This window comes from Neopelma chrysocephalum, unplaced genomic scaffold, assembly GCF_003984885.1.
Source record: "Neopelma chrysocephalum unplaced genomic scaffold, ASM398488v2 Primary Assembly neopelma1_23, whole genome shotgun sequence".
Lineage (NCBI taxonomy): Eukaryota > Metazoa > Chordata > Aves > Passeriformes > Pipridae > Neopelma > Neopelma chrysocephalum.
The window spans coordinates 16,309,381-16,334,460 of record NW_020897691.1 but is presented as its reverse complement, the minus strand read 5'-3'; the positions used below and the strand labels follow the sequence as shown (position 1 = coordinate 16,334,460).

Sequence of the window (25,080 nt, the reverse complement as noted above, 5' to 3'; positions counted from 1 at the left end):
GCGCCCCCTCCCCCAGGTCAGTGCTGGCGCGCGGCGGCGGCGGGAACCGCCTCGCCCCTCCCGCGGCGGCGGCGGCGGGAGCGCGCGCGGGGCGGGGGAGGGGAAGGAGGGCAGGGCCGGGCAGGGCCGGGCAGGGCCGGGCCGGCGGCGCTGCGGGTGCCTTTGGCGGCCCTGCGCCACGGTCGGGGCTGCGGCGGGAGCCCGCGCTCGAGCAGGAGGGGCTGTGCAGCTCCTTCTGAGACGCCCTCAGGGCGGCGGGGCTTCTGCAGCAGCCACGGAGCGGGTGCGGGCGAGCCCGGGCGGCCTCGGCCACCCATCCCGCGGGATCCGATCCTGCTGCAGGCGGGAGAGCACCGCGAGGCTCCCCGCGAGGAGGGGGCAGTTTTGGGCGAGCACGAGTCCTGCTTGCGGGCGAGGGGCGATTTCCTGCCTCGATCCGCCCCCAGCCTCAGGCTACCCCCGCCGCGCCGTTGCGGGGCGGCTGCCGGGTGGTGCCCCCGGCTCTGGGGGCCGCCGATCGGTGGTGACGTAGCAGCGGCGGCGGCCGCGCGCTGCCGACCGCGGCGGAAGGGGGGGGGGGGGGGGGGGGGGGGGGAGCGGGCCCTTTTGCGCGGAGGCGCGCGCGCGCTGGCGGCGGCGGCTCGCGCGCCCGCCGGGGGCGCCCGCGAGCTGCGCGGGGCCGGGGACTCGCGCTGCTTGCGGGGGCGGAGCGGCGTCGCCTTCCGATTGGCCGCCTGATCCCCCGCTGTGCCCGCCCCACCACCATCTGTAGCCAATGGAAGCGGAGCGCTCGCCCCTCCCGTGTCCCCTCTCCCCCAACTCGCGCGTGTTGCAGGGGCGCTCCCGAGGCGGTTTCCTTCGGGGAAAGGAACGGGGATGCGGAGGCTGGGAAGGGGTGGAGTGTCCTAGCACCGGCTGCTGGCGGGCCCCGGGGGCAGTCTGGGGGCATCCAGGCTGCAGGGGCCGGGCAGAACCGGTCTTTGCCGGTCGGGCTCGTCGGCGGGCGGAGCGGGCCCGCCCTCCCCGTGCAGGTCGCAGCCGCCGCCGCAGCGGGCTGGGCCTCCGGCTGGGGAGGCAGCGGGCATGGCTAAACCGTGCCGTGACTGAAGAGACGTTGGAAAATAAATCCCACTTCTGTGCCCGCTGCTTGCGGTTGGCGCCTCCTATCCTGTTCTGGTCGTCCTTCATCCCGCTTTTCTTGGATTGCTCTATTTCGCTCATTCTGGCTGGCTGCCTCTGCTGCCTCAGGCCTGACGCTCAGGCCCCTTGGTGGAATTCAGCCCATATGATCTCTCTTTCCTTGTAACCTGCTCTAAGCCTGTACACTTGAAAAATGATCCTTGGCATCACTGATTCGGGATGAGGTTTTTTGCCTGGGAAAGTGAGGATTTACTTGGCATTTGTGTGTCTTTTTCTGCCAGTTACCCCACAGTGCTGGAGACTTCTCCCCTAGCCTTGGCTCTCCACTGGCTTGGGCTGCAGTTGCTGAGGTTTTTTTCAGCTCTTTTGATTATCCAGAGGTAATAAGCCTTTTAAAAGGTAAATGTGCCTTGTTCTGGGCAGAGTCTTCTTATTTGTTTTATAAATACAGAAAAAACTGAAAATTAAAATAGAACTGGGTTTATTCCAGTAAGTATGCCAATAACAAGCTTTAAATTGGGCAGAAATGTACAATTGAAGAGCATATAAAGATAAGAAGTTATGCCCAAGATCAGTTGCTTATTCTGTGACAGCCTAGAAGTGTTCTACATCCTTTTTATTTAGTTAGTTATTTTAATTGTATGCCTCTTTCGCCAGAATTAGTGTACTCCCCTTCCATTAAGTTATGTCAGAATGTGGTTTGGTGAGGTTTTTTGTGTATGTATTGTGCTAAAATCCAGGTATCCTTGTCAGGACAGAGGGCTTGTTCCACGGCACACACCATGATTTTTCTCACAAGAAAATACTTGTTTGAAATATTATGTTCAGTGTATTTGTGGTATTTGAGATACTCCTTTATTTTTTAAAAAATATTCTGACAGGCAGGTTTTTTGAGCTATACAACTTAATGACTTTTTGTTAATAATTTACTGAAGATGGATTTTATGTCATAAGGGAAATTAGGAAAATAAGATGTGGGAAGGGACTTGACATGGGATTTTTCAGCAAATGAAACACACCCACTGTCAACCTACTGTCTGTGAATACTTTTAAAGTTTATTTGATTAGCTCACATGACATAGGGTAGATACAGTAAGCTTGCTGGTCTGAAATAACCAGAATAAGGACACTGTTGTGTTTCCACCTGCACTGGTGGTCTGTGTTGTGGCAGGATGTATTGGCAGGATCTAGGCTGTAACTCGGCTCCGTTCTCACTGTAGTCAGGACACATGACGGGGACTGGATCTATGCTGGGCTGTTTTTGGCACAGGAGTCTGAGCTGATGCTGAGCAGTGTGTGTATTCTGTAGGTGCCATTCCCATATGGCCACATAGTAATCTAAATTGTTGGGTTTTTATGTATAACACAATGATTCACAGAGTCTGATGTCCTCTTTAAGGTGTGTGTTTGCTTGCTCGGTGAGCAGTGGAGTTACTGAGAGTGTAGGCTGCTGCACAGAGTGAGCAGCAGAAGGAACAGATGCCTGCTTTCATATTGACATAGCAACCAGTTCTACTTTTTTACCACATGTTGCAAGCACACAGCTTAATAGTATGTTTTGATCTTAGACTATTTCCATAGGATCGAAAAAAGCGGTTTGTTCCCACCAATGTCATGTGCTTAGGCATCCTAACACATGCAAAAGTAGTATGGGTCACCTTTTAGATAAGAGAGAAATAATATTCTTTCTTTCCAAAATGTTGATGGATGATTTTGTTTCTTTGTTTTAAATACAGTTCAGAGGGAAGAAATGAGACTGAAACTTCTGCGCCTCCAGACTAGATCTCTCCATGCTTTAACAACAATATGTCAATGCCAAAACTTTAATAAAACTGGATGTCTGCTATTAAAGCTGGATAATGAAGTTGACAGAACAGCTCAGAGAACAGCAAAGTCTTGGAATTTTTATGCTCTGAAAACTGCATTCCCTTGGTTGACAAGTCAACGTGTGCAAGTCAAGAATTGGCAATTGATCCAAGGATATGTATCCACTTTAGGAAGAAGTGTTTATTATCAGGGTGGGGAGGGGTTTTTTCCCTCCTGGAGATGCTTGGGTGTGATGATGACACAAAACTTCAGGCTCAATATAGAACATATCAAAAAGCTCAGGAACACATCATCAAGATTTTACGCAGTTGTATCAGCTGGTAAAATTATTCCAAAACACAATAACCAGCCAGTTAAGAGGCCACCAAAGGCACCGAGGACCAAGCAGCCATCCAGAACGAACCTGCCTCTCTCAGACATGGAGGTAATGTATAACATTTACAGTCTATATGGCATTAAGGGAATGCATCAAATTTTAACTTATATTCAGATTAAGGTTTAGATTAACATTTTAATGAAATTAATATATTTATTTGGTGAGAAGGATTTCATTATTTACCCTAGTGTGGGAACTCTGCAGACAGAAGCAAGCTTGATAGAAATTAGTGTGTCTGGTATTGTGAAGGTAAAATGCATGTTTACTAACAATGTGTAAACAAAAGTGGAAGGAAGATAAGTGGAAAGGTAGAGTCCATTAAAAATAGTATTGACCAGTGCTCTCATATCACATTTAATATTGAGCTATCAGAATAATGCCCTACGTATCCTTGCTTGTCCAAATCTACCCAGTTTTAAGGCTTCACTCAAACAGAAGTAAAGGTGAAGGTAAAAAGTATAAGCTTTATATTCAGATTAAGTTTCAGATGGGAAATGGATGTGCAAGTGTAGCCTGTGTTACTTGAGAAAGATTATTCCATGTGTAGAAATAGCTCTTTAATTTCCAGACTCCTATGTCTGTTGCAGAGGAACTGCAACAACAAACTGATTTAGATAAAGTGAGATATGATGAAGTGAAACAGTGCATACTTGTAGCTGTATCTCCTTAAGATAGTTCTTAGCCAAGGTAGGCCTTAAGTATACTTGTATATAGGATTTCCACAGTGAATCCTGGTGTCAGAAGTGTTACTGTTCTCAAGCTACAGCAACAACTGGATATTGTTAGTAATAGAGTATGATAGATGAGACTGAAATAAGCATTGTGCCTTCAGAAATAGTTTACACATTGCAAAATATGTCTATTACATGATCTACTGAATGTGAGCACAGAGAAGTTTTAATGCTTGCCTTATCATCTAAGCTTCTGCCTTGTATTTTGTGTGATGAGCAGGAGTGTGTCTTTGTGTAAAGAGTCATAGTCAATTTAGTTCCCGCTTGTATTTCCATGTTGCTTTAAAAGAGGAAAGTGAAGAATATTAGTCCTGAAATACTATGTAATGTTTCCAGCTTTTTAGTCCTGCTATGACATTACATTCAGAGTTTGACTTTTTGGTTTTGAGTGAAGTGACAACATTTTTGAGGCTTTAAATGACAGCATAGAATGCAAGTATTTTGACAGAATGCCAACTTTGACATTTTCATATTTATATGTAAGTAACATGTAGTGCTATATTTACTTTCTTCCATTGTGAAGAAATTGAGAAAATATGTCCTGATATATAATAATATAGTTTCTGAGGAAGTTTCCACATGGCAAAATGCTGGGCCAGAAATCACATAAACTTAGACCTAGCAGAGACATTTGATGTTTCTTATTATATCCCACATGGGTTTGTCAGATATATATCCCTGTCTGCAGGGGTACAGACAAGCTATCACGTTGACTGCAGACTGACAGTATTTTGGAATAAGGATTTTTTTTTTACCTGTGTATTTCTTATAGCTGTGTAGTATAGAGAAATAACTTAGAGATGTGGCTGACTTCTATGAGATTAATAAAAGTAGCACAATTCTCTACAAAAGTAGAGAATCTTTGAAGGTTTTTTTTCAGCATGCCATCTGTTTTTTTTTAAATCCTGGTGTCACAAAAAACGCTGATCTTGCCTTCTGTGCATGTTTGAAGGCAGCCAGGAGCCCTCTAGTATTGCAGGCCCTGTTGTCAGAGCAGTTGCCTGGGGGCATCTTCTCCTTCCCAGCCTGGCTCTGGAGACAGTAGTTGTAGGCCCACTCCCGAGGTTCTCGGTTAGAGGAACCCCGGGGATCCCTGGTGTTTTCTGTCTGGGAGGGCCTGACAGCTGACACTTTTCTTTTGCAGAGAATGATGTCCTTCCCACCCCTCCCCAGCACTAGTCTTCGTGTGTTTTTACAGGCAGAATACTGAGTACCAGCGATGATAAATTGGTTGTACAACCAGTTTTTCAGGATAGATGGAGGAGTTACTTGAAAGCAGTTAACTGGTTTAGTCAGTCCATCAGTGAGCAGTACCACTACTTAGTTAATCTGTAAGGTCTGGTGGCATGAAAAGCCTCTGAGCTAATTTTTAATGCTATAGCCATATAGCATAGAAATTGCTTGAAATTCAGGCAAAGATGTAATACTTACTACACTTTAGATAAAGACTGATACCTATGGCAATATGAGGACTAAAGTTCATCCTACAGTTTGGTTTTTTTCTTAAAAATTTTTACATGCTTAAAGTGGAACAGATGGACTAAGGAAAGTTAGGATTCCATGAACCTGTACAGTTGTTGGAGGCATGATGATACAGAACATAAGTTGTCAAGATACTTAGCTGTCCTTAGGAGCAGCCATCCTGTGTGTTGCACTGAGTAGAATCTTAATAATGCCCCAGCTGTAGGGAGAAAGAAGGAGGGTGGTGAGGAGCTGGAGTTTCTTTCTAGAGCCACTACAAGGGCTATATTCTGGGGTTTTTTAAGTTTGCAGGTAAAAGTGATGTAGCAGAAAGCATGGCATAAAGGTTGATCAGCCAGTTGGCATGTCAATTTTAGGATTAGTTGAATCACTGATTAAAGGAGATTTTTTGGCTGTATCTCACCAACAGTTATGGAAATTTAGACATTCGGAGCACCTGTGGACGCATACATTAGGTGTCTTAATTTCAAATTATACCCAATCCAAATGTTCTCCATCAAGCAAGATTTTAATAGAAATGTAAGTGAAACAGTACATTGTAACAAAAAACAAAACAAACAAAACAAAAAAACCACAAAAAACCCAACAACAACAACAACAAACTAACAAACAAACAAAAAACCAAACAAACAAAAAACAAAAACAAAAACCATGCAAACTAGTTCATATCCAAAATGCTATTTCAGGCATATAGCTTAGCAGAAAATTTCTGGTTCTAACTAAATGTGAAATCTTTGCATTGGAACTAAAATTGCATCACTAAGACAGAAAGTCGATTCTGTAGTGCATTTGTCTTGAAATGAAGAATAGCACAAGTAATAAACTATGGGAAGCATAGAGGACAGATTTTCAGGTTATATGCTAACTAGAAGATGAGAGTTTGCTCCTTTAGCTCTTGACAGAAGAGTTTCGTGGCAGAGCACATGTACTTCTAATCATCAGAGCTTTCTGGAAGAATCTTCAAATTCAGATACATAATTGGTATTGGTAATTTACAGATTGAGAATGGATTATACAGATGAAATTGTGATAATGCAACTTGATGCTGCAAGGGAACTGAAAATGCAGTTCTGTTCTACTGTTAACTCAGCCTTGTAGCACACTTGTGGGAATATGCCTACAAAATTGCTCTCTGAATATTGTTATTACTTTTAAAGCTTATTTTCTGTTAGTAGTTGCTGAATTAAGGCGATGTATAAGCAAAGCTTTGGGCATGATACCAGAACGTTGACATTAAAAAGAAGTTCACATGTGTGGTTGTGAATCTGATGACTGGCGATGGACCCCCTGCAGGGAGCAGAACACCTCTGTAAGCCTTGCTGTTTGCGTATGAGTGTCGCAAGAATGTAATTTGGATTTTAAGTTGAAGTGTATTATGGGTCTAAATGCCTGCAGATGAGTACAGTTCTTTTGTTCATTTGTTGTTAGTTACATCCCCATTTGTGTTTGTTACAAAAAGCTGTGAAGTGACTGATCCACAATGAGGCATTACTTTCTGGACATCTTCCAGTACATTGTACCACAAACATTATTGTAGGACATACATTGTATCAGAACAAAGAAATACACTTAAAATAAGTAATAGAATTTGCAAATCAGGTTAATGTGACTTGTTTGATTAATCAAGAAAGTCTTTATGCAGATGATTTTCTGATTTCTTTGCCATGCCTAAGTCACTTAGCAAGTCAGCATCATTTTTCCAATTATTTGTTTGAATATGGCATTTTAGTTATTTAAGATTGTGGAATATTGAGACAAACTCTGGCTATCATGTACTGTTCAGCTGTGGTGTCAGTTGAGAGCATGTTGTTAGTGCAGCATTCAGCTCAGGGCGGGAGGAGGGACATGATGGAGGAGCAGCACCTACAACTGGCCTTGGAAGATCAGTGACTTTCTGTGCGTAGTGGCTCATACCCTGGGAGCACCTGAGCAGTGAGCTTGGTGTGTTGTGGAACATGTTTGTACTTGGAACAACTTTGTGCCTGATAAGCAGATTGGGGTAGTTGAACTCCATTTATCTTAAAAACACAGATGTTAAAACTGGTATTGGGGGTGTCTTGCCTCTGGTTTCAGTGGTCAGCCAAGCATGTCGTAAGCCATGGGATGGAAGAGCAGTAGCAAGTGCAGCTCTACTGTTATAGCATTTGGCTGGCATTCAGGGAGGAAGAGTTCTCTTCGTGGCTCTGTCACAAAGATTTTTGGTGCGACTTAACTCATGTCACCTGGCTTGTTCTCAGTGTATGATTCGCTTTCCCACTTAACAAGGAGCAAGTAATCTCGTTAGTATTTGTACACCAGGTAGACAGCATGGCAGTGATACCATAGAAAAGAGTGCATAAATGAAAATTGTCACTCTCTGAATAAATTTGAGGCAAACAGTTTTCTTATTAACATCTTGCTTCAGCCTTGCCCTAACTCAAATCTTTCTTCCTTTGGCACAGAATCTGATGCAGTGCACAGCCTTTGCAACAGCAGATGAATATCATCTTGGTAATCTGTGTCATGACCTGACTTCACATGGATACGTTGAAATAACAAGTTTGCCTAGAGGTAGATCTTTGAAACATATTAAAAGCAATGATATACCTTGGGAAATAAAATATGGGTGAAGTATATAATTTTTATGACTTTATGTATTCTTGTTCTGGTAATACCATGGAATATATCATACTGCCTGTAAAAATACTGCTTTGATTAAAGATTCCATGTACCTAAGAATCTCCACAACTAAACCTTTCAGATAGCAGTATGACCAGTATTCGCTGTTACTCTGATAATTTTTCCCAACATTACAATTACACTAGAGGTATTGAAAAATTACATGCATGCATGAGAAATAACTTTGGAAATTTACTGATACAGAGAATTTCTATAGAAATTCACTAATTGATAAAATTCTGAATGTTTTGTTTTAGTCTTTCAATAGTGAGGTAGTGCAGTGCTTCAGCTGTCAAAACAATTTTGTAATTTGAAGTGTTGCATCTTCGTTCCATATTCACATTTCTATTAATGTAAATCACTGAAGGTCAGAGAGGAAGGCATGCAAGAGAGAATCTTGCTGACTAAGTGAAATGAAAAAGATAAACATAAATGCTTAACTCTAGTAAAGAGAATGCTGTTGATAGAGTTTCTTTATTGGGCCGAGTATATCACAGCAAATGTTGAATGCTTCACTTGGGTAGGCTTCAGCAAAATAATTGGTCTGGTTTCCATATAAAGTATCTCTGAAGACTTGGGGAAAGTATGGCTTGGAAATAGCCAAAGTATACTACAAGAGAAAAACAAATGGAGCTTTTTATAGCTTAAAGAACCTTATGCCCTGGAACAGCTGTGATTTTCACATGTCGGCAGTAGAATGCCTTTTTTTTTCCTTTGAAAGGACAGATTATTTGAAGCTAAGGGAAGGACAGACAGTTTATGGGCATTTCAATAGGGATTGTCAAATACCTGGCTGCCTCCCAAACAATAATCTAAGTGCAATAATACTCTAGTGAGTCTCTTTCAAACACATGATTTACTAGTGATTGTCTTATTCAGAAAGATGAATGTGAAAGACAAGACTAGAATATAGGCTTCATGTGCTTTTTAGTTTCTTTATATTAAAACCAACCCTGGTTTCACAGCTTTGGGGTAGAAACTTTGTACAACCCCCAGTGTAACTGTGAATTAAAAGTTACTGTTGATGGTATTTTGCCCTGGAGTGTGAGTTTTGCCGGTTCTTTCATTTCTTGACAGTGTTTTTGACTCCTCACAATACGTACTCTTTATCAAAGGTTTGGGGGAAGTAATGATGAAAGTATGTTAGATTGTGCCAGCAGATCTGAAGTGTTGTGATTGTTGGCGTGTGCATGTAGCAGTTTGGTTACCAAGCCAAACATTGAATCTTAGAAAAGAAAAAAATATTAGCACATAGAAATCTAAATCAGCAATTATTGTGTGGATTTGTTACTTTGTAGTGTTTTTCCTAAGCATTATGCTCAGTTTTGACTTCTTTAAAAACATTTTAGAGGCAGATACTATACTTGCACTTAAAGCGGACCAAATTCTCTTCAGTTGTGTATATTTTGGCTGTAGTGGATAAATAAAGATATGGATTGTATTTAAAAAGGCAAATGAGAAACTGTAGGCAAATATTACTTCCACAGTGATATCATACGTCACACCTAAAACTTGCTCCAGTGTTTCATCCAATTACATGTTTCTGAACTGGACTAGCAAATGGAAGAAGAGTCTTTAAAGGGCTCAGACCAACCCTGTATTAGAAAACGTATCTCTGATACTTGGTCACTGTGCTGCCTTAGTTTACCTGGCTTCTGTGGCTTGACCAGTAAAGCAGAAGGTGGAATTTGTACACAGCCAGAATTTGACACCTTGTCACTTGACCTGGGATCTTCCTGCAACTGGGTTTAACTTTTTAAAGCTTGAGTGTTAGGCCCCACAAAATCTTTGCGGAGTCTCGCTTTATTATAGAAGTAGGAGGTTTTTCTGGTCTAGCTTCCATTAGTCCTGCAACAAAATGAGTCATGCTGGAAAGTAAACTTTTTTGTTTGAAACCACATCAGGACTTCTAAAACTTTATCCATATTAGCAAGTACTAGAGTGGAGAAGACTTGTAGGAGAAGAAAAACCCAAACCTTGTTTTGAGAACCCAGCATCCACATTTTTTAAGTTTGGGAGCACTCTACTTGCATTAGCTGTAGTCTGTTCCTTTGTAACAAATGCCTTATTAATGGTTGGAGTACTACAGGGGCATTTTTTGGAGCTCCTCTTTCAGTTTAATTTGATGCAAAAAATCCTGCATTTTGTATACTATTCTGCAATGCTCATCAGAAGTGCAGTAAAGGAGGGTGGATGGAAGATTTGTCTCAAAAGCACGCTTCTGATCTGAAGGCAAATGCAGGTGCACACTCTTCTGTCTTGGGGGTATGCTCTTTCAAGTTTCTGACTGGCAAAGCAAGGTCAGCACAAATTGAGTGCAGATTAGTCCCTTAGTTTGTAGAGAAGAGAAAGATCTTCTGGGCAAGCAGATTTGAATGGTAATTTCTTTGCAGCTGTGGGCAACTTCCATAGTTCTCTCACATTGTATGTCCACTTCTGTATTCTGTTCCTGGTTATTTATTACACCTGCATCAGTTTTCTCTTAAGTCTTTTGTTCTTTGAAGGTGTTACATTTCATTAACTGAACATTCCAGTGAAGTTCACAATAAAGGCTGAGTCTGTCTAGAGTGTGACAGTTCAGAAACACAGTTTGATATTGTAGTTGTTTCCTTGCAAGCATTTCCATCAGAAAAATAAAATATGAGACTGACTAATGTGTCAGTATGTAATTGTTGAATTATAAGCTATCAAAGTTAGAAGTTTGACTATTAGTTCATTTTTTTCATTTATTTCAAACCAGATGCTGCGAATGTTTTGGTGGTCAGTACTGAGAAATCTGCAAAAGAAGATGATCCTGGCATGATTTTCTTCTTCAGGTAAACTATAAATTGTGTTCAAAACATTATGTTATTAATAGTAATGGTGTGAAGGAAGTAGTGCAGCTTGCTAGATGAAACTCAAGGAATAACTGTCCAGTCAGGATGATTTTAAAAAGAAATCAAATTATTTAAATGGTTAAAAAATACCTTCTTATGTTTTTTCATTAAAGTATGGTTAAAAAGCAACTATTACATAGTTCTGTGAAGATAGTATTAAGTTTCTTAATTAACAGTGACAGAAATTGCTGCTGTACAATTTGAGTATTGCATTAAAATGCATTTAAAACAGTATGATTACACCTCAGTTTTTCCTTGAATTCACAGGGAAGGGGCTGTTGTGTTTTGGAATGTGGAAGAGAAAAGTGTAAGTAAAGCAAAACTGTTTGTTAAAACTGCGTAAGCAGGTGTTTTTGTCAGTCCCACAAACCTCAGCATGCTGACCAAGAAGGGTATGCCAGAAGCATATCTATTTTAATGACTATATTTATATACATTTAATATTTTTAATGTATTTTTATTACTGTTGTTAAGTAAAACTAGATTCTAGATACAAAAAGTATTGATCTTATCTGTAGGCAGAGTATGTGAAATTAAATGGTGTATTAAATAGATGATACTGAGATACACAGAAGTTCACAGGAGGATTTTCATTACAGTAAATGAAAATACATGGCAGTTGTTTCCAGATGTGAACAATTTCTGGATTCAAGTTCACTTTTTCTGTTTCAGACCTGAAATATTCCTGATTTCCTGTCTGTTTTAGGGGGTGTCAGTGTATCAGATGTCCCACAAAAAGATAGTAGTTCTCCCTGTAGCACACTTAGGATGCTATGGTTGTAACTACGCTACTGATTCTCAGGTATTACTAGCTGACTTAACTCATGATGATCTTTGAGTTGGACACTTCAGTCCACTGGAGTACTCTGAAAACTCTCATTTTATTGTACATGCTTGAGTACTTTTGAAAATTTGATACCGTGTTTTACTTGTCAGTACTAGTAACTGTAGTTGGTCCCATGCTAGCTTTATTTTTTATGCTTCGTGAAATCATAGTCAAAGTTTTAACTGCCAAACAACTTGCTCAAATAGAGGAAGTAATTTTATGCACATGTTTTAATGAAATGAAAGGAAAGGAAAAAAACCCAAACTGTTCTGTGGAACAGAAACTGAAAGTAATTCAGTAAAACAAAGTGTAGAGTATCACTGTGAATGGACAAAATGGCTTTTCAAAGTACTCCAGAATCGCTAGTAGAAGAAAAACTATTTGAAACTAACAAACACCAGGAGAAGTAATTAATATAGACTAATCACAGAAAGAAATTTAAAATATAAAATACCGTTTTCAAATACCTGAATAGGAAGGTTGTACAACAGCTCCTCTACTAAAATAGCAAGGGCAAAAAGCAAAAACCAGCTTTGAGGTTTTTTTAAAAGGAAATTGTATGACCTAAGCGCCCATAATAGCAGGAGTTTGAATCTAGTGAATCAAGAACGTCTCATCTGATTAATTTTACTGTGTCATAGCTAGTCCCTTCTATAAAATTAGACTGGGCCTAGAAGCAATGTGAGGTTTGCATTGCTGAACTGTCCCTGGACATAGCTTAGCTGTTTGGCTGAGGTAACTGGCCTAAGAGCAGACACTTCCTTGCTTAAGAAAAATGAACATAAGTTTTCATACCCTTTTTTTACCACAAGACTTGAATTATATGGCGAGTACTAGTTATGCTAATATTAAATTCAGGATTAGTAAACAAGCAGTTTCAGCTGTGGGGTTGGGGGTTTTTATTCAGTGAAAAACGTTACTGTGTCTTACACAGATAGATAGTATCACTAAAATCATTGAAAGCAATGAAGAAAGCTAGCACTGCAAAGAATATCCCTCTTGCAGGTAATCCAACAGATCATTTTACAGTACCGAACCTGGCGATTATACTTCATGAAAAATTTTGTAGTGTACAGTTTTGTGCTGAAAGATTGACTATTATCTTTTATTTTGAAGAAGAGTGTTTCTTAAGTATGACTTAGTAGAAGATTGAACTCTTTAAAGAATTTAGGCATCAAAAGTGTACTGTGGTTTTGTGGTTTGGGTTTTTTATTGGCTATTGTGTAGCTAAATGCCTTTTAAAAACTTGTAGGTAAGTGCTCTTTTTAGTTCAAAATTTGTTCTAATTGCAGATGATTTTTATGAGGGGAGCCTTGTAGCACATTAAAAGGAACAAGGATGAGAGATCCTAAGTCAGATGTCAGAGGAGAACGTTTTGTGAGAGAAAAGGCTTCTTTCTTCCTGTATCAGGTTTTAGTGTGCTGGTGAATTAGAGAGCAGTGAGATTACTTCTGTGGCTAAAATTGCACATTTAACTGTTTACAAGGTTGAATGTGGCAGCTGAATCAATCTTTCCAGATTTTTGTAGTGTTAAAGGATTTCTGTAATACCACCCAACCTCTGGAAGCTGAAACAAAACTACTGATTTCAGCAGCAACCAGAAATAAAACTATTGATTTAGCAGCAAACTAGTAATTTAATCCGAAACAACCACCTGATGTACTTATCCTAAAGATTTTCATCCCACACTCAGACATCTGCCAAAGTCTTGTACAGTTCATTGTTATAATACTGGATACATCTGCATTGTCCTTGATGCTGCTGTGGTTAATCCTTACTGTATTTCATGTGTGCAGACATTAAATGACATCTTAGTCTTCTCAGATTCCTTTCAGTTGTTCATAGCCACAAATTCTTCTGAAGCTACAAATAGTTTCAAAGTAAACTATGTTAATAACTTCATTATTTAGCACACCTTTTCATTGTTATTTAAATAACTTCAGCATGAAGGTTGCAATTACCAGCCTGCTATATGCAAGTTCTTTGCAGAGTCATAGTATACTGTGTGGTAACTGTTGCTGCAATTGTCTTTTTCTTAGATGAAGAATATCATGCGAGTGCTAGAACAGCATGAAATTCAGCCATATGAAGTTGCACTCGTCCACTGGGAGAATGAAGAAATGAACTACAGAATAGGGGAGTAAGTATCTTCAGGCACTCAGTATATAAAAGTTAATAGACACTTAAACCAAATTCAAGCAAAAGCAGCTAGTAAAAATATACTTGTCATTACAGTTTTTTCAAATGAGTAAAATAAGGGAAGAAGAAAACAGTAAATCTAAATTGACAAATTTTGCTGTACTGTTAAACTTGCAAGTAGTGGCCTTTGTGATTTGCTTATGCTATAGATTTTATAAATTAAGAAGCTCTGTGCCCACATAACTGAACATGTTCCTCAGCAGTCCTGAACAGGAACTAGGTACCTCACGGGAAAAGAAACTAATAAGCATTATTGAGACAAGTCTGATTTTAAAGAGGATGCTCTGTATATATACAGGGCAATATATATTGCCCTTGAGGTTCATATACAAGGATGTAATTCTGCACATACTTTACTTCCTAGGAAAGTTACAACTTGAATATTGTGTAATGATAAACCTGGCAAGTTGTCGTTCCTCATTAAATGTTTTTTTCATCCCAGGGAGAAAATTATCTCTACAGAAATATTTCTCAATGAAAATGATTATATAAATTATCTGTAATTTTCCAACACTGATGCCACCAAAAAGCCACTCCTAGACAGGACACTGTTAACACTAGGGACTGAACTAATGAGGTTGAGCTTATTTAAGGTAACCTGATAAGGAGACAAGTGTTTGGGTTTTTTCTGGCCATTTGAAAACTGCATGTACTATCCAGTTGTGTAATTTGTGATTCTGGACATATTCCATTGTGCTTATGCAAGTTTCATAGTGGGATTGACATGAAAAATTGAACGAGTCTTATGCCCCCTTTTCTTTGTCACTTGCCCCTTATGTAATAGAGGTTTCAGGGAAAGTAACACCATAGTGGGGAGGGAGTGAGGTTGGTAAGAGTGACAGCAGAAAAGGAAAACAAATGGAAAGGTAACAGAGGAGCTAGAGAGCAGGAGAGAGGCCAGCATCCTGCTTACTCTGAATTATCTGTGTGTTTGTAGTAATGCTGTAGTTACCATCACAGCTTGTTGCACTTTCATTTAGACCTAGAAAATTTGGTCATAATATTAGTCTTAGACTGAAGAACAAATTTTCAGTGATTTGTTTTGGTTCTTGTCAGATTGATTGTGAGAGAAATGCAAGGATGGGGATGATAGCCATACGGATACCGTGTGCTTTATATAAATAAAAAACCAAACCTCTCTTGCATTCTTGATTATTCTGTAAATGTTCCTTTGCTGGTGGCTTAGTCAATGAAGATGCTTCAATCTTGTTTTAACAGAGGTCAGTCAAAGCTCCATAAAGGACAAATCCTTTTAAATTCTGAGCTGGATAGTGATGAAGTTGTTCTGCAGAAATTTGCCTTTTCAAATGCTCTTTGTCTTTCTGGTAAGTTAATATTGTTCATACTATCAGCCTATGCTACACATTTTGTGAAATGTCATTATAGGTCACTGTACAGCAACAGGTTGGAGAAGACTTGGTGTCTTCTTAGGCAAGCTGTGTAAAGAGTGATTGTACTTCAGTGAGAGGATGTTTTTAATGTATTTACCATGTTTTCTAAAAATTGGAATTGCCTTAATATAACTCGTTTTAAAGATGAACAAACCACATTAATAAACATGCTTTGCAAAAGATACACATTATTCTGAGCATCCTGTTCCCCACCCTTGAGAAGTATCCCTGGATAACAATGAGTATAGAGGCCATTATTAGAAACCTCTCAGTAATATTGCATAATTCATCCTGCCATCATTTCCTCTGACAGAAAAAGCTAGATACCAGCTAAAGAAGTGATGTAGAGCAGCGATTTCGAGCTGGGGAGGTGTACCAGTAACAGATGTGTGGACCAGAGTCACAGATAATATTTTCCAGGCTTATTAGCCATGGTAGGAGACAGTGGGAGGCACTGCAAAGAAGTCAGACTCAGCAGTCGTGCTGCCGCTTATGGAAATAACACCTCTCTTCTGCTTCAGACCTTGAATGATGTCGAAGTGGGAGTAGAAGCTAGCAGCAGTAAAGCTGTCCTTGGAAAGGCCTTCAAAGATAGTCTGGTCCGTCTACCCTTATTGTCTGTAGGGTAAATTATAGGATTCCAGTAATATTTAGGGAAGTGCCCCTTTACACAGGAGAGATGTCAAGAAACAGAAGGCGTGTTTTTGAGGTGCTACAGCATTTGATCAAGGAGTGCAGTGTAACTAAATGGTTTTTGACTGTCGAAGGAAGAGCTGTTGAGAAAAAACGCCTATTGTTCTCTGTAGTTTTCCTATTCATAAAGCCACTGTATGGGAGAATAGTGCCACATAAAAGGAAACAAGGGATTTATTCCCAGGAGATAATTGGTACCAGTTTATGTTAGCGTGAGACAAGCACATCATAAAGAAAAACAGTTCAATAAAAATGTTCAGTAAAAATAAAGGATGCAAGTATAGCCCCAAGTCAAATTTACGACACAGCAGAAACCAACCTCTGTCAAATAACAGGTGATAGCTGAAATGCTTACTGGCTTTTTTTTTCAGAGGCTGAATTAAAAGTTTTTTAAGTCAATGACTTGGAGTAGGCCTCTGTATTCAAAAGATGAATGTGCAAATGCTCAGCACTGGATTTACTGTCAGTGTCCTAAACAGATGATACTATCAATTACTACCACGAAAGAGTTCATTTTGGCAATTAAACCTTCCATAATGCTTTTTTTCTGATCAAATAGGGTTCATTTTTTATCTGTTGCTACTTCATTCTTGTCTGGGAATCTGTGGATTAAAGAACAAAGCCTGAGTTATATCATTATCTTGTAGAAACATCTTTCCAGGCTCAAACTGAGGCATAGTAGAATTTGTGTTGCCATTGCCTGTGCTGAACTCGGGTTTCCATAGAAGAGAAGTTACATCTCCAGTAAACAGTACACTCACCTAAAAAGAAAATGGGAGTCTGCTTAAGTTTGAATTTAGCTTTAACAAGTACAGGTGGTGTGTCTATACAAGCTAACTCTCCATGGTAGGAGCACACTGGATCAATACTGGACAAATGGAGAAGGAGAGCTGTGTAGGACACTAGAAATGCAGTGGAGGCTCTTGAATGGTACCACATGAAGTCAGCCTCACCCAAGCACTGCTTATATCTCCAGCCTCCTTGGAATGTAGTTTGCAAAGGCTTCTCACCTGCAGTAGAGCACCAAGACACACAGCTTTTGAGCTGAAGCAAAATTCTCCAGGATCTGAATGGATCATTTGGAGAAGAAAGCTGTGCTCAAGATGAAGGTAGTTGTGCATGCAGAGCTGTTAGTGCCCAGCCCAGATTTATGTGTTGGTATATGAACACTGAGTATATAATACAAATGATAACTTGCTGCAAATAATTTTGTAAGCATTGACGTGTTCTGAAGCAGCCTGTTGGCAGATGTAAAATTACGATTACTTGAAAACATATGTACCCCTCACAGTCTTCTGCTTTGTCACCTCTGTGTTGCAGTAAAGCTGGCTATTTGGGAATCGTTATTGGATAACTTTGTGGAATCTATCCAGTCAATTCCTGAGGTGAGGCCTTGTTCGTAACTCTCCCCTCCTTTTCTCATGTGCTTTGTAAAAGATCTGTCCAGATACAGCTGAGGATATGGAAAAAGCAGTTGAATGCTTTACACATTTGGCGGTAAAGCCATCAATGTGGAGAAGCTCAGAACACCTGCAAAGTGGTGGGACAAGAAATCATCATTTAAAGGGTTGGGAGTGAGGTTCTGCATTGTAATGATGTTTCCCATGTTGTGTCACTGTCACCTGCCACTGGTGAATGTGTACAGGACATTTAAACAGGGCGTGTAACAGCATTTAAAAAACCTGGCTAAACAGTGTGTGGAAATTTAAGCTGAAAATAAGGTGCTTTAACTTGAATATAATTCAAAGTTTAAGTGAATTACTTAAACTACAGTTTTTCATGAAACTTAAAAGTACAAAGCCCATATGATGTCACATATAAAAATGAAATTCATAGGGTTCAAAAGAGAAAATATTTGGTTTATTATTTTTATATGAAGAAAATAAATGGTAATATGTTGATAGTTGTAAGGAAAATGTCTACAGAAAGGTTAACTATTGACAAAGTAAAAGAACACTGTCATGACTTTAACAATAGTAGGAAGAAAACCAAATGATCTCTTGTTCAGAAATCATTCATAGAAAATGCTTCAGGATTTTGTACAGATACTGATAACATACCCAGTGATTTATTGAAAAACCTGGATGAACAGTTGCATGGTGATATTCTTAGAAAGCTAGATAACCAAGGCACTAAGAAAACAAAACTAAAATGTTAATAAGGACAGTATGCATTCAGATTTTAACCCATATTCCTACTTCAGGCTGTAAAACTCTGGGCTTGGTAACTGCTAGTACATATTACTTGATCAAGCAGTGAAGAACTTCTTACTTTGCAGATTCTAAAGTCACGAAGGAAGGTAAAACTCTCTCATGCAGATGTGATGCAGAAAATTGGAGAACTCTTTGCACTAAGGTAACTTTTCTGGTTACACCGAAGTCATTGTATTACACGGAACTTAAAATTTATGTTGTGCGTGATACCAGACTACGCACTAAATAGAACAGGATGGGGCAGCAGGTGAGGGAATTCCTTCAGACTTCTCTTGGCTGGAGACTGTGCTGTTTACGTTAGTCAGAGGACCAACTGGCTCATCACTCACATTATGACATTTCAACTATAGACAGGCATTAGGCAGTACATTGTAAATTACCAAATTCCAGACCCTTTTCCCTCCCTAGGTCCAGCAATGCATGTCTCTTATCTGGTAATTACAGTAGATATTAGAGCATGTGAAGGATACTGGGGGAAATACAGGTAGTAGATCTTCTGTGAATTCTGGTCTTCCCTTGACTTACTCAGAAACCACTGCTAAAATGTACAGATTTAATGGTTTTTCTTCCCTCAAGTGAAATTTGGCCATTGACAATACAGAACATTACTTACTCTTAAAAAAAAGAAAAAAACCCTCAAAGTTAAATTAAAAAGCAATTCCTGTTTTAAACATTGGGGTTTATATCGTTACTTGAAGGACTTTTCAGTAATAAACAATGATATTCCTAATATCCAAAGGTTTATTTTAGCAGTAGGTTGAAGGCAGGAGATTTTAGCTCTTAGCCTTTATGATGCTGAGACTGTAGCCTGGTTCTGAAGGGTGTGCTGTGCTCACACATCCAGCATGCAGTACCAGTCACATTTAGAAGTTCTTTATTTTTATTTCGTGTACTGTTTCAGTGAGCTACTAGCATAGTCAAGGACTTCTTTGCAGGTATTAAAAATTAAGGAAGGTGACAGGTTGAGGATGCAATGTTGCTATAAGGCAGAAGTCATTTATGTTCAAAACTGTTTCACAATACATTATTCCCAGAAAAGTTTCAGATGTGACCAATTTTAAACAATCACTGCAATTGTATTTTTACTATGAAAGAAGATTCTTTTCATATTTTACTTAAAATTACAGGAAATTTTTTCTGTTTCTTTTGACTGCTATGTAAATATTTGCTCCTATATTCACCAAAAGGAAGCCTGAACCACAGTAGTACCCATTCTTTTTAGACACCGTATAAATCTGAGCTCAGACCTGCTAATAACACCTGACTTCTACTGGGATAGAGAAAAACTGGAAGAGCTTTACGACAAGACGTGCCAGTTTCTCAACATTAATCGCAGAGTTAAGGTAGGTGTCTTACTGTTACGAGAACTTTCCATGCTCAGATCAGTCATCTTTGGCTCAGCAGGGCCACAGACTGCTCCCTGAATGTCTCTATTAATTGTAGAAACTGAATAAATAATAGGATGTTATACACTGTCCCCTTTTCCATGTGTTCATAGCCCATTTGCACCTTTACCCAGTTTAGGCTAACTTGCCACACATGAATGGATTGCATATTTCCTGAGTCACTAAATTAGAATTTAAGGAGTTACAAGAAGAGATTGAAGTCTTCTTCTGAAATGTGTGTAAGAAAACAGGTTAAATAAAAATGAGATGTGAAGCATTCTTCTTACTGACATGGTCATTCAGGTCAGTTCTTGAAGGGCAACATAATGCTTACTGCTGAACCAAATAAGAAGCACAAAAACTACCACTTCTGGTGGTACAGCAGCCTTAAGTATTTACTTTGGAGGTATTCCAAAAAGCTGCATCATCTTTTGCTTGTGCCTGTTTTCATGAGTAGATATCACCCAGAAGCACTTCAGTACCTGCAAATGCATATCTAGATTTGTATTATTTTTGTGAACCTATTGAAATAAGAGGCTCATTTATATTGAAACTTTTATTGCTTGTGCATGTTCCCTTACAGAGCTTTCTGTTTTATTTTGCAGTGGTGTTAACAGCTTTCTAGTTCTGTTCATTGAGCTCTTCTGTGGAGTGTGTTCCTGTATTTAGTGATTTCATTCCATTTCTGGAATCCAGATTTGCCACATGTTTGTTATCGCTTGCAGGTAATGAATGAAAAGCTTCAACACTGCATGGATCTGACAGATCTAATGCGAAATCACCTGAATGAAAAGCATGCTCTGCGCCTTGAGTGGATGATAGTAATACTCATCACCATAGAGGTTAGTAGCGTTTCTTTCCACTGTCACACTGAACATGTAATAACAAGTGCAGTTTATATACTTCATAATTTCAGAATTAAGACTGTTTTAGTAATGTGATGTACTGTACAAGGGGATTAGTCTTCAGTTCTTTGCAAGTAACTTTTCAAATTGCAGCTACAGTTATTTTTCAGATTATCTGATCTACAGTGTAAACTGGTTTAAGGATTATTCAGTGAAATAAAAATTCGTATCACTGTGTTTGCTGTTGTCCAGGTTCTGTTTGAACTTGCAAGGGTAGTTTTCTGATGACAGAAGAAACTCAGGAAGAAAACTGACAAAATCATTAAGACCATACAGCCTGGAAAATTCCTATCATATCCTTCTGGAAAAGAGTGAAATCATGTCTCTTGATAAATCTGTAAATCGACTCAAATAAAAACCGAAAAATAATAAATCAGTCTGTGAACATCATTCCCAACTGCTGTACTTGTGATGCTAGAGAGGTCTTAATCTATGAATGTGATAGTGTAAAGCTGAGATGCATTTTTAGGGGAAGTTTTCTAGGGAGTGGACCCAGACACGTGCAAGAGTAATGCAGAGAGAGGTTTAGTTTTGTCTTCGTAATAAGCAAAGACAGAAGAGTGGATCCCTGTATTAACTTGGTGAAGGATTCTACTGCCTTGTCCCCTTGACAACCAAAAAGACACTGAGTGCTACTTTGTGTATTTCTGACAATATTTTCCCTCATTTTCCCCAGCTCCTTCTTGTACAGCCATGACACTGTCCCAAGCTTGGAAATGGCACTACTACTTGTTCTCCTTAAGTTATCTGGCATGATTTTAATATATGTGGCAGGTATATCTAATGTTATGTTCTACCCCATCAGAAAAAGGTGTTTACATGCTTGTATGGGAATACATTTCTTTAGTACTACTTATATTTTTTTTTTACATTTAGTATTCATATGAAAGGGGAATGGAGTTGATCTTTATCTGAAGTCACAGGAAGCTGTAGCAGAATGATAAACTAAAGTAAGATTCACACAATTTCTCTGTTCACCGTATCATGCTATTTGATTTTTATCAATACAAGTTGCAAGGAGTTAGCATAGGGTAAGATGTCTTAATTATCCTCTAAGGTAAAAGTTTCTTTTTTTATTTTTAATTTATTCCTAGTCTACAGAATATTACCACTTCCTCATGAGAGGAACTTCTCTTTCTAAATGTGTTTTCAGGAATTATGACACAACTGCTGTTTTATCACCTTTTTCAAAGTCACTTTAGTCCAGTGTATTGTTTTAGGAACATAACCTAAAAATTTTGTTACAAGCATCTGCAGCATCATGGACAAGCTGCAATGACTAAATTCTGGCTAAAAGTGAAAAATCCATTTGCAGTAGCTTACTGTTTTGTCTTCACCTGAGAGCAGTATTTCTGAGTGTGATACTGGACTCTTGTGGAATACATCAAACACACCCACTGGAGAAAAGAGTAAAGACAGGCAGAGACAGGAAAAACGTCTGACTACAAACCCATCCTTTTGCCATAAATTATGTTACAGTGTCACAGGAGCTACTTAAGAAGCAGCAACTGCTCTTAAGTGAAGGTTTTTCTCCTTGGAACCAGAACAGATCCTACCTCGAGGTCTTGGTTTTAGAATAGCTCAACTCTGACTTCTCTGAACTGCTGAGAAGGTCTGAAGCATGAAGCCCCACTCAGAGAAGTGAATCAGTCAGCAAAACAGCTGGGTGACAGTCTTGTAGTACAGTGCAAACAGCTCTGCATCAATAGCCTGACTTACACAGCGTTGTTAAGTAATGGGACATTACATTTTTTATGCAGCAGAAAAACTTACCAAGCACCACTTAATTCCAATAACAAGAATTGGGTTACCTTTTAATTCTAACTTTTCTAGCAAAGATTTTTCAGGCTTCCCCCCACCCCATTTGCGTGTAATACTTACATTCAGCATCAGTTCCCATTTAATCTCACAGTTCATGTTTCAGTATTGCTAAATTGTAAATTTAGCTAAAAAGTAAATTTGCAGACCAGCTGCATCTATCAGGAAAAGTGGTTTAGCAAAAATATTTGATGACTCCTGGATGTTCTTTAAAAGCATAGTGTCTAGGCTTGATGATCTGAAGCATTCTGTTTTGGGACTGTAAGAGCAACCACCACCTCAAAACAAGAGAAGCACAGTTACTTTTGAAACTGTAGATCAGTTTATCTTGGCACATAAAATCACAGCCACTAAAGTCACACTCTCTGCTTCCTGCCAAGCCCCCAACCCCACTTACTGTGTTGAGTGGCTCCTCACAGCTTTTTAAAAAACGTTCAGTTAAGCTTTACTGTATGCTAAAACTTTGTATCCATTTTTTTCACAGCATATACACTGCATCGCATGACAGGCTTTTGTTTTAGCAGCAAACTCTATAATCTGTTTGAGAATATCCTCACTCTATTACATGTAGAGAAGCAAGTGGGGAAGTTGAGTGCACCAAGAACCTAACGAGCTTTCACAGCACGATTACACAGAGAGCAGAGCCCTCTGCAACCATGCAGCACGTGGGAAACTCCCCGCCTACAATCTCTGCTTCTGCTTCACGCTGGAGATCCCGTGGGGAGCCTGTGCACGTGTGTATGCATGGCCTGACCAGGAGGAAGTTTTATGGCAGAGGCAGGATGAGTCTTCAGTTCCAGCAGCAACACAAAACTGCTTTAGCTGTGAGAACACACTCATCTTTCACCTGCCTCATCCACCACACGCCTTCAATAGTGTAATTGAAAACAACCATCATCACTACACAGTTCCCACTGTTTGAGTCTTCACCAAAATGGGTTTACTCTAACCAGTAAGGGTCACCTGGGGGAAAAAAAAGATCCAATAAATACAGAATATACAAGGAAAACCAGAGCGGAATCCTGGTATATCCAAAACTCTAAAATTTTAACCTTTTTAACAAAATTAAGACTGAATGGCAAAATTCTGCTCATATGGAACCTTGTTAGACCATTCTTTTTTAAGGATCCAAACTATGCAGACTGCTTCTATCTGTGCTTTTTCTACTAGATAAGGTAAAGGACTACTTACAGATTATTTTCTTTGGCAGATCTGCTAGGAAGTTGTCACAAGAGCAGCTATTTGGCTGAGAGTTATGACTCCTGAATTCCAGCCCCATTTGGGGTGACAGCACTAGTGGCTGCAGTCAGTCCCTGCTCTCAGCTGCGCTGTTCATATTAGCTCTGCAGGCAGGATAAGCTGGAGCATATACACACTTACTTAGAGCTCTGTCACTGAGAGCTGCTTCCTCTCTGGAATACCTCACCCGCATGGCCTTTAAAAATTCACTCATCACCATTGCAGTTTGAATCAGGTTTTTTCTAAGGAAAACAACACATGCAAGTTCATATATTGCTGTAACTTTATAGTCAAGCTCCACTAAAAATGTCACTCCAGCCAAGAGGACATAGTCATGTTTGAACTTTACCAGTGAAAAGTGGGCAAAGCCCATGTAACAGGCTAATCTGGGACTAAGTCAAAGCCAGAGAGGAGAGGGCTAATCTACACTGCAGAAGCTGTGTCAGTTGGTCTACACTAACAATTCCTGATGGAGATGAGACTCCTAACAAGAAAAAGTACACACACAGTTAAACCATTTCCTTAAACAATATACATTGTACTAACAAAAGGACTGGCCTGTTATTATTTCCCCTGGTCTAAATTGCAGCTACTCAACTAGTTGTGTTCACTAGGTGTAGGAACAATTCCTAATTAATATACCAATACCGGAAAAACAGCTTAGCCTTCAGAACAGCAAAGATCCATTTCTTCATCTTTGCACCTCAGAGAGCCTACAGAAAAGGGGGCTCACATACCATAGATCTCCTTCACTTCTAGGACCACCAAAAAAACTCTGAAAGGTCAGATCTCCTTGGGGACTGACAACTCACTTCTCACCAACATGCCCCAACAGCCTCCCCAGGGCAAGGAAACCAAGAAAAAGCAGAGCTGTTCCACAACTTCTGCTGGATCCTTACATCTGGGGTTTTCCCAGGGATCACTTTTGCATTTTTACAGTGCTGTGTGGAAGACAGGTGAGATTTGGACCAAATGTGTGAAAAATTCTAAGAGAGGGAGGACAGAGTCCTGGATGAAAAGGTTGGAGACTATCAGAGGGTTAGTATTCTAGCAAGGAGCTACTGCAGCTGTCATACTTCCCACCAAGCCTTCTTGCTAGCATGAATCAGAAGTGGAAGTGTTAGAAATGGCAGCTGTGCTAATGAAACAGATTTACAGCACTGACATAAACTCATGTTTTACTATATTTGTACCCACGTGAGAGCGGTGTCCCACACCTTCAGGGAAGGGTTCCCACCCATTGCCTAGGATATGCAACTCCCAGATCCCCACAGCTTCAGCAAAAAGTCCTGTGGGAGTGGGCCACCAGTGCCACAGGGAG

At 39.8% G+C, this 25,080-nt stretch overlaps 1 protein-coding gene across 5 annotated transcripts; it reads left to right on the top strand.

Annotated features, from left to right (window-relative positions):
* The first annotated feature begins 6 nt into the window (after positions 1 to 6).
* On the top strand, positions 7 to 21,075 carry RMND1 (required for meiotic nuclear division 1 homolog). Of its 5 annotated transcripts, XM_027688274.1 has the most exons (12): positions 7 to 16; positions 2,877 to 3,391; positions 7,998 to 8,106; positions 10,955 to 11,030; positions 11,358 to 11,397; positions 13,956 to 14,056; positions 15,334 to 15,440; positions 17,520 to 17,584; positions 18,478 to 18,554; positions 19,635 to 19,755; positions 20,523 to 20,639; positions 20,895 to 21,075. In XM_027688274.1, the coding sequence occupies exons 2-12, from the start codon at positions 2,891 to 2,893 to the stop codon at positions 20,925 to 20,927; spliced, it is 1,347 nt and encodes a 448-aa protein (XP_027544075.1). In that variant the 5' UTR covers positions 7 to 16; positions 2,877 to 2,890; the 3' UTR covers positions 20,928 to 21,075. The 5 variants fall into 5 exon arrangements, with proteins under 5 accessions (XP_027544075.1, XP_027544065.1, XP_027544093.1 ...); XM_027688264.1 differs by lacking the exon at positions 20,895 to 21,075 and having other exon boundaries at positions 20,523 to 20,874; XM_027688292.1 differs by lacking the exons at positions 20,523 to 20,639; positions 20,895 to 21,075 and having other exon boundaries at positions 19,604 to 19,714.
* Positions 21,076 to 25,080: the final 4,005 nt, after the last annotated feature.